This window comes from Cryptomeria japonica, chromosome 7 (assembly GCF_030272615.1).
Source record: "Cryptomeria japonica chromosome 7, Sugi_1.0, whole genome shotgun sequence".
Lineage (NCBI taxonomy): Eukaryota > Viridiplantae > Streptophyta > Pinopsida > Cupressales > Cupressaceae > Cryptomeria > Cryptomeria japonica.
The window spans coordinates 260,839,087-260,848,756 of record NC_081411.1 but is presented as its reverse complement, the minus strand read 5'-3'; the positions used below and the strand labels follow the sequence as shown (position 1 = coordinate 260,848,756).

The 9,670-nt window shown below is 35.0% G+C and overlaps 1 protein-coding gene across 1 annotated transcript; it reads left to right on the top strand.

The window, feature by feature from the left end:
- Positions 1-6,636: 6,636 nt before the first annotated feature.
- LOC131856650 (retrovirus-related Pol polyprotein from transposon RE1) lies at positions 6,637-9,350 on the top strand. Its single transcript, XM_059208505.1, has 4 exons — positions 6,637-7,239; positions 7,282-8,276; positions 8,377-8,680; positions 9,192-9,350. The coding sequence occupies exons 1-4, from the start codon at positions 6,637-6,639 to the stop codon at positions 9,348-9,350; spliced, it is 2,061 nt and encodes a 686-aa protein (XP_059064488.1).
- Positions 9,351-9,670: the final 320 nt, after the last annotated feature.

Sequence of the window (9,670 nt, the reverse complement as noted above, 5' to 3'; positions counted from 1 at the left end):
ACATTCAGCTGAAATAGGAGAACAAAGATCTGAGAGAAGCCGCTAAGGTCATGATGCTGTTGGTTAAGAATGCAGATGAGTCCATTAAAGTTTTTATTTGATATGTAATGCTGGCTTTTGGATGCCAGTTTCTCGCTGGCTCTATGGTGTCCTTATTTCCTAGCTGCTAGTTTTTCTGCTGGCTTTTTTGCAGCTTTTATGTCTAGGTCTTGTCTTCTCTAGTTTCTTTCATGCTTATCCTTTGTTTTGTAAGTGAGTTTTGGGTCCCTTAAAACTTGTTTTTCCTTAATCAAAAACATTAAGACATGAACATCATCAAATAAAACTAATACAAGATTTCCTTTACTAAACCTAATATACATTTTATCTCTTAACACATAGGAAAGTAACCATTAACCACATTATCTCTTATTCATGATTTATAATATTTAACACTTCTAATACAATAGGCTCATTTTAATGCACCAATTCCAAATGTTACTAACTAATATTTCCAATAACTAGGTATACCGTAACCACACTAAAATATAATCGAAACCATTTCTAAATAGAAGGAATCACACAAGTCATTATTACATATTACATCTCATACAAAGATGATCCATACAATGTAGATTATCTATTTCCATAGTAACATATAGTCTCTATGTACAAGAATAATTAGTTCCACGATACATATTAGAATGAAATATCTCAATCATAGAGAATAGATCATAACTATTCAAGAATTCATAAAGCAAGAACTGAAGAGATGAAGAATCTGCAATCATGCACACGAACATCTAATGAAGGGAATTCCATAATACATATTACAATGAAATATCTAAATCATAGAGAATAGATCATAACTAATTCAAGAATTCATAACACGAGAATTGAAGAGATGAAGAATCTACAATCACGCACACGAACATCTAATGAAGGAAATTCCAATGGAAGAAGGCATCCAACCACTCGACCATGTGGAACCAAAAGGTCCACTCCTTGTTCTTTGAAGAATGACATAAGGTTTCTCACACACTCTAAACCTAGGTTGACACCTAAAATATAAGGAACATAAACATAGAAAATCACAACTGAAGACTAGCAATGCAAGACATAAACCAAAATGCACAAAGCAAGGCTTAACCATAAAGCACAAACTCACCAAAGGCCACCATCAAAACACAAGGCTAAGGTAGTAGGGCACATATAGGGAAGAGTGTCATCACATACTATCAACCACATGGGATTCACTTAATGAACCTGGGTTATAGCATGTGCATTCATGGCATACTAAAGAATCCCCCTATTTTCAAAAGATATTGCCCTAAACTCCTTTTTGTCACCCCCTCCCCCCGTGCTATCAACACGGGTTTTCCTGGTAGTCTCTAGACCTTGGTGCCCATCAACAAGGGTTTTACTGGTAGTCTCTCTAGACCGCAATGCCCATGTGAAACCGATGTGGAACCAACTCAATCTTTCATGAAGACAAGGGAGTATAGTCATTCCAACAAGGCCTTCCCAAATTCATCTTGAGATAGATCTAGCACTCTAGGCCATGAGTGGGGCACAACAAATTATTTTATCTGGTTAATGTGGAAACTACCCAAACCCCTAAATCAATTACTGAATGTTATCATTTGCTTACAAAAAAACTTCCAATGAGATTCCCTGGAAGTCTCTCTCTAGACCCCAAGATCCACTTTGAAGCCACTCCTCCTATCAATATAGAATCTCTGGAAAATCACATGATACACCCATCCAAGGTTCTAGATCCAAATTTGAATCATAATCACATATGAATCCACGATGCCATAATCTAAAAGCCTCATACATGAACAATACATTGAACTAATAACCTAAATAACAAGTTACATCAAAATATGATTCCCACAATACGCTGCAAGGTATAAACATTCCTCTCAAAGCCATTAATACAACATATATCCAAAATCTCAAATCCAAATAAATCGAAACTGAGAAACATCACAGGGAGTCACAAAATCCTGAAATCAAGCCTTTGGTTCAACATAGACTAAAAAAAATCATCTGGAATAGAAAAACAATAGAGCAACACTTTTATAGCATACCCTGGTGCATTTACTCAATTCTCTAGCGCCTATACCAAATGTTCTGGTACATCTACTGCACAAAATTGTGCATATAAAACATAAAACAATGCATAAGAACCTCAGAATGGCACATACACTTCTTAGAACATTGCATACATGTAACAGAATGGTGCATTTTCTAATGAGAATAGTGCATACAAATAATATTCTAGCACATCCGTTCACTAGACTAGCATATACGACAAATCATATAGCAGTTTTGACCACCCATCTTAGTGCATATGACATAGAGAGAAAAATATGGCTTAGATACAATAAAAATTAATTGTCTAAGTCCAGAAAGGACCCAAAATCAAAATACGACTCTGGAAAGAAATGAGAATGAGCTTGAACAACCTTATACATAATCCAACAATAAATAATAGAAGTCATAATTCACAAATACTAATCACAAGACCAACGAGGCAGAGTACAATCCAAAAATTAGAAGATTCCAAAAAACCAAAGTACTAAAAAATAACCATAGGAATTTTCCAAAAGAGTACAACTCTCAAGGGGATCTAAACACAATACAACCTCTAGGAAAATGAAAATAAGATCTTCTTGGATCCAATTAGCAGATCCAAAGAAGAGAATACAAAGTTTCCAAACTATCTAATGAACATTTACACACATACAACAACATTCTTTTTCTTTTCACAAGTATAGTGCATACAATCTTTTCCTTTAAACAAAATGCACAAACAAAATTAGATAAGAACCACCAACCTAGAAATTGAAGAAATGGACAAAGAAATTCGAAGGAGGAAATGCACAGCCAAGCCAAATAATCCACAACCAACAACCTCCTTCCACGCAACATAGCAACAAGAAAATTCGATAGCAATTGGAAAATCCTCAGACATACGCATAAATCATCTCTCAAACCTGAATCCAAACTCCAGAAAATCAAAACTATTCTGGTGAAAACTTCATGGTAATACCATTTTTCCCTTTTATTAAATCATAATAACCGTACCTCATCACAACCCCCCAAAAAATCAGAATAATAATAAAATAATAATAATATTAACAACCCCTCACAAACATCAAGATCAAATAAATTAAATAATATTATCTCCAAATACAACCCCCAAAAGACCAATCATGAAAAGGGGTAAGTATATAAACAATTAAACACATAGATAAATAATCAAATAAATCAAATGCACAATTAATCATAAATGCTCAACTAAATATAATCCCACAAAATAAACATAAATTTATTATAAACTCTAATAAATAAATATATTTATATCCATACCAACCATCATAATAATTCAACACAAATGAACTATATATAATAATAATTAGTTAATCAATTGATTAATTAATAAACTAATAAATTGTCACAACTCAATAAATCAACCCAACATAAGATTAAATAAAATACCACATAACACCTAACAAGGCAACTCTAGCCAAAACACTAGGATTTACAAGATACCAGCTAAGCCTAGAGTGTGATAAGACCTTATGTCACCTCTGATCAACTTGCCATTGGGATTAAAGACATGCACGGACCTACGAAACTAGGTGAAGTCGATGTCTAGTACCTACATCCTTCATAACACCAAATGTCTATACAACAACATATACATTTGCATATAACATAAAATAATCCCACAGGTGAAAGAGAATCGCGACATCACACCCTACTCATTAATGAGTGGTATAGTTCATCATCCCTTTCATGTTCACAATAATAATACAATCATGACAATATATTACATCATCAATAGCATCTTCATATCCAATATAAGCATGAATAGGGTTAGCACATAGCACAACACCATTGTAAATAGGTATAAACCACAACATGCATATAACGAGTGAACATAAATAACCAAACATGTGTCGTATCATCATAATAATCCTAAGTATATCATCATCCACATAAAACCATAATGTATCAACTGTAAATATGAAATGTCTAGCATCAAACTAAAAGTATCCGAAATGTAAATAAAGCTATAAGTATACATCAAGAGTATCATAAAAGATAGTGATGCGGAAGGGAACTACATGGATCTGCATCATGCAAGATTTCTCTCACAAGCCATAGAAATGACCCAAACATGGGACATTAAATCTTGAAATTAAAATTCAATATATAAAGATCAATATTAACAAGTGTCACATAGTGACGCATACTTGTCTTCATGGTATTGTAATATAAATATTTATTGTAATTCTTAATTATTATTGAAACACTATGAAAATGGAGGTTAGTGTAAACCAATAGGAATTCATGTTAGTAACAATCTTTCAACCATAAGAAAAAAATGAAGACAAATCCATTCAAGAACATTATCAAGGAAGATTAACACAACAAGCTAGTTAGGAAATAAATAAAACAAAATTACTTCCCCATTATGCTCCCTATGCCATGGCTCTTCCTTGTCCTCCTCCTCTCTAAGATCCTGCTGCAATGTGACGTATGCCCTCAACTTGGGCACTAACACAATGGATGTTAAATGGAGTATGGGAGATGGTTGATTATGTAAATAAACCAAAAACATTGGAAAAACAAAAAAAACAAAAAACATTGGGAAATAAATAAAACAAAATTACTTCAAAAGCATTAACAAGGAAAGACAAATCCATTCAAAAACATTATCAAGGAAGATTAACACAAGAAGATAGTTAGGAAATAAATAAAACAAAATTACTTCCCCATGATGCTCCCTATTCCATGGCTCTTCCTTTTCCTCCTCTCCAAGATCCTTGTGCTATGTGAAGTATGCCCTCAACTTGAGCACTAGCACAATGGATGTCAAATGGAGGATGGGAGATGGTTGATTATGTGAAGTGTTGAATGCTTGAAGATGTGAATGGGGTATTAATGTTAAATAGAAATTCCAACTAGTGGAAGAGCTAAAACATATTACAAATCATTCAAAATCCAAGCAAAGTAACAATGCATGGATAACTCTTTTTTTGTCTCCTCAAGAATTAAAGAATGCACTCTATTTATAGGGAAAATGGGCAAATGAAGGGTTGAGATCGAGTTGATTGAGGAAGGGTTAGGATTTCTTGAGGAAGTGGTGATCGCCAATCCATGTGCTCTCCTTCAAGCCAATCACATGTCAAGACAAGTGTCAACAAGGGAAGGTTTGAGAGGAAAGGGGGACAAAGCATTAAATGCTTGAAGAGTTGAAGGAAGCCTTTAAAGGCTTAAGATGACTCTAGAAGGAAACCATTAAAGGCCTGAGAAGACTCTAGAATGAAATCATTAAAGGCTTAAAGACTTTAAAGGAAGCCATTAAAGGTTTGAGTTGATGGATTTTGGGTTAAACTTTGGTTTAGGAATGTACAAAACATTAAAGGGTGATTAGACTAATAATAGGGGTTTATACATAATTAGAAGGAGGTTAACTTGCAACTTGCATTTTCTAGAAATTGCAACTTGCATTTTCTAGAAATTGCAACTTGCATTTTCTAGAAAGTGCAAGTGGGTGATGGATTTAGGAATTTAAATAAATATTTATTTATTTAAATGTGAGAAGGGATTTAAATAAATGTTAATTTATTTAAATGTGAGAGGGGGCAGGGAGTTAATTAAACAAATATACTTTATTTATTTAATTGTCAGAATATGGTTAAGTGAATATCCTTGAGTTAGTTGGTTGTGTGTTTCAGCTGCCTGCTTGGATGGTTAAGGTTCTTTGTTTGTTGGTTCAACTGCTTGTGTTCTTACTTCAGCTACTTGCTTGTCTTCTTAAGCTATCTGGCTATCTGCTTAATCTAGTTGGTTGTCTTCTTTAGCTACTTGTCAGCTGCTAGGTCAAGATATGTGCCAAGTCAACTAGCTGCTACATCAGATTGCTTGCCATCTCACCACTTGAATTTATTTGGTCCAAATTAATATGTTTTCATCTCACATAATTTCTACGGATTCTAGAAGGCATATGACTTTAGATGTTTCATCGACATGCATTGTTGGAGAAGAGAGATTTATGGGGGATTTATTTCTATCTGTGGATTGCTGGTTACGGGGGATTTGTTTCTATCTATGAATTGCTGGTTACTTGAGCTATTTATGGGGAGTGCATAATTTGTGGGATTCGCCTTAATCTGTGCCTTCTTTTTGCTGTCACTAATTAAGACTGATGTATCTCTATATATAGAGTTGTAATCTCCATTCGAACTACCATGAATAATAACACCCTCTCTCCCTTCTCCAGTGGATGTAGGCTACGGCCGAACCGCATACATCTGTGTGTTATGTGACTGGTTTACATCTGTGTGTTATGTGACTGGTTTCTTCATGGTATCAGAGCGGATCTGATATGTTCTTTTATTTTGCTTGCATATTTGTTCTTTTTTGAGAATCCTGTGATAGAGGGTTTGTTTGCTTTCTTGCCGTGAGATCACCAGCCTTGCCCCATGATATGCCCTGTTCAATACCTCGCCTGCTCTTTCTACTGGTTCATGCGGAGTTCTTTTATCCTCTGCATCAGAAATCTGGTGTGTTTTGAATCTGCTGCGGAGACTTTCATTGTAAGTGCCTTTCGCGATTTCTTTTTTGTCTGCTCTTTTCATGGTCGAGTTCGATTCGAATCCTAGTTGGAGACTTTCATCAGTTCCATTAAGTGGTATTAATTATGTAGCATGGTCTAGAGCTATTACTTTGTCGCTTGGTGGCAAGAAAAAATTTGGTTTCGTTAATGGTGATAAAAAGTGTCCTCAAAATACTGATTCGGGATATGACGATTGGATATCCAATGATCAACTTGTTCGATCATGGTTACTCAATTTGATGGAAACTCATATTGCCGAAATTTTCACTTTTTCTAATTCGGCAAAAGAACTGTGGGATTCAATCGCTGAATTATATGGGAACCAAAATAATGCTGCCCGTATTTTTGAACTCACTCTTGAAATTGCTCCAGCCCAACAAGGTGAAAAAACCTTTAGTGAACACCTTGGGAATTTAAAAAATTTGTGGGATGAATTGAACCTATATCGTCCACATACCACTGATGCCAAAACTCTTTTAAAACGAGCTGAGGAGGATAAAATTTTCTCACTACTTAGTAGCCTGAAGCCTGAGTATGAATACATAAGGAGCAACCTTCTGATGGATGCCACATTACCCACCCTTGTTGGTGTTTGTGCTACTATTCAGCGAGAGGAAACTCGAAGAAAGACTATGAGCTCATAATCCAAAACTTCAACTGAGAAGATTGAATCTAATGTCCTTTTGGCTGAAAAGGATGATAAAAGAAAGCCTCATTTTTCCGACAAAAACAGGAATGTTTCTTGTTACAAGGGTAAGAAGGAACTCTATCAATGTGATCACTGCAAGAAAATTGGGCATACTAAGGATCGTTGCTGGGAATTACATCCACATCTCAAATGTGAATATAAGGGTCAGAAGGATCATGCTGCTATAGTCGATACACCTTTTTCAATCAATCAGTTGGGTCATCTTCTTCAACAACTCAGTAAGACTATCTCTTCTGGCAATAGTCTGTCCACTTCCACTCATGTGTCAAGTAAACTTCATGCTTATCTTACTTCCCATTCCAAAATTAATTCTTGGATTATTGATTCCGGAGCTACTGATCATATGGCCAATAGTCCTTCTTTAGTAATCAATTTTATTCCGAAAACTGATAAGCATGACATTTCTGTTGCAAATGGAACTACTGTTCCTGCCTTAGGAAGTGGTAAAATTAGTTTCTTTTCTCATAGTGCTTCATCTGATGCTCTAGTTGTTCCATCCTTTCCTGTTCAACTTATGTCTGTTGGAAAAATTACTAATTCTTTAAATTGTGATGTCATTTTTTCTCCAAAATCTGTCATCTTTCAGGATCGAAAGTCGAAGAAGACGATTGGTAAAGGAACATACTCACATGGACTTTATTTTCTAAACTCCCTCAATAAGGCTTGTCATGCCAGTGGTGTAATTGAAAGTCACACTTTACATAAACGACCTGGACATCCATTCAACCGTATCTTGTCAAGACTTTGTCCCTCTACTTCTGTTGATTTTGATGTTTGTGACATTTGTCAGTTTTCTAAACAAATGCGTTTACCTTTTGTTAATTCATCTTCTATGTCTATTGAGTTGTTTGAATTAGTTCACTCCGACTTATGGGGACCTGCGCCTATTGATTCTTATGATGGATATAAATATTTTGTGTTGTTCATTGATGATTTTTCTCGTGCTACCTGGTTATACTTGTTAAAATAAATAAACTGAAGTGACTTCTGTCTTCAAAGATTTTCATACTATGGTGTTTAATCAGTTTGGTGCTAAAATCAAAACTTTTAGGTCTGATAATGGTACCGAATATGCTAAAGGATCTTTTTCAGAATATCTTCGAAGCCAAGGCATTATTCATCAAACAAGTTGTGTTGGAACTCCACAACAAAATGGGGTAGCCGAAAGAAAGAATCGACACATCCTGGAAACCGCACGGGCCCTTATGTTTCAAATGAAGGTTCCAAAACAATATTGGTCTCATGGTGTATTGACCGCTGCATATTTGATCAACCAACTTCCCAGCCGAGTTATTGAGTTCAAGTCACCATTGGAGATACTAAAAAATGGGACACCTGACATCTCACAATTGAGGGTATTCTCCCTTCTCCAGTGGATGTAGGCTACGGCCGAACCACATACATCTGTGTGTTATATGACTGGTTTACATCTGCGTGTTATGTGACTGGTTTCTTCATGCATATTGATTGTGCAATATGTAACACCTCTCTAAGTTTAGTGTCGAATTCAGATGGGGCGATTGACTTCAGTTAGTAAAGAGGACGAGTCATGCTAATAAATATAGAATATGATGAGCATTTTATTTTCTCCACGATGAGCATGTCTTGTATTTTTTAATACGTTTTTAGTCTTGGCGATTTAGATGTTGTCAGATGTGAGATTGTTTGATCTCCGTTGTAGATCACTTTGAATGCGTTGGTCTAGTTGTGACAGCATGGGTAATTTTTGAAAATTTAATCATTTATTTTTTAACAAATGTTAACGTACGTGGCGGGTGTGTTAAGATACGTGAAGATGTAGTGATCATGGGCTAAGTTAAGTATTCTTTTTGATACAATGATTGAAGTTGTGGCTTTTTTTGGCAGTTCGTAAAAGGAAATGTAATGTTCTCTAAAGAATTATCCTTCTGGTGTGCTTGTTTATTTGCAATTGAAAAAGAAGATATACATCGATGCCTAAATTTTTTGTTGCTGAAGCATGATGGTGTTTGTGCTGACCACTACAGAATAAAGCTTTTTATATAGGTTCGGGTTCTTTCAGTAATGATAATAAGAAGTTTTTTCTGCTATAGTTTCATCTTTGAGGAAGGAAATTGAATGAAGTTTGGTGTTCTCAGTCAATTGGTTCAAGCATGATGGAGTTATAGAGTTTTTTCTTGTGAATAAATTTGAAAACTAGAACATATGCTTTTGAGTAATGATTTGTGAAGGAGCCGTGCATACCAAAAAAATTTAGAGTGTTATTATTTTTGTGTTGGAGTAGAGTCGTTAGGTATAAAAAGAAAATATTGGTGTATTGTTGTTGATTTAGTTTCAGTAATCTTTAGGTTTTGCATTTGAGGTTG

Excerpts from the sequence above, each read along its gene's own strand:
- LOC131856650 (XM_059208505.1), top strand. The coding sequence starts at position 6,637 with ATGGTCGAGTTCGATTCGAATCCTAGTTGGAGACTTTCATCAGTTCCA. Across the intron at positions 7,240-7,281 it reads TTCAGCGAGAGGAAACTCGA|ATTGAATCTAATGTCCTTTT; the intron begins AGAAAGACTATG and ends TCAACTGAGAAG. Across the intron at positions 8,681-9,191 it reads CTGACATCTCACAATTGAGG|TTCGTAAAAGGAAATGTAAT; the intron begins GTATTCTCCCTT and ends TTTTTTTGGCAG.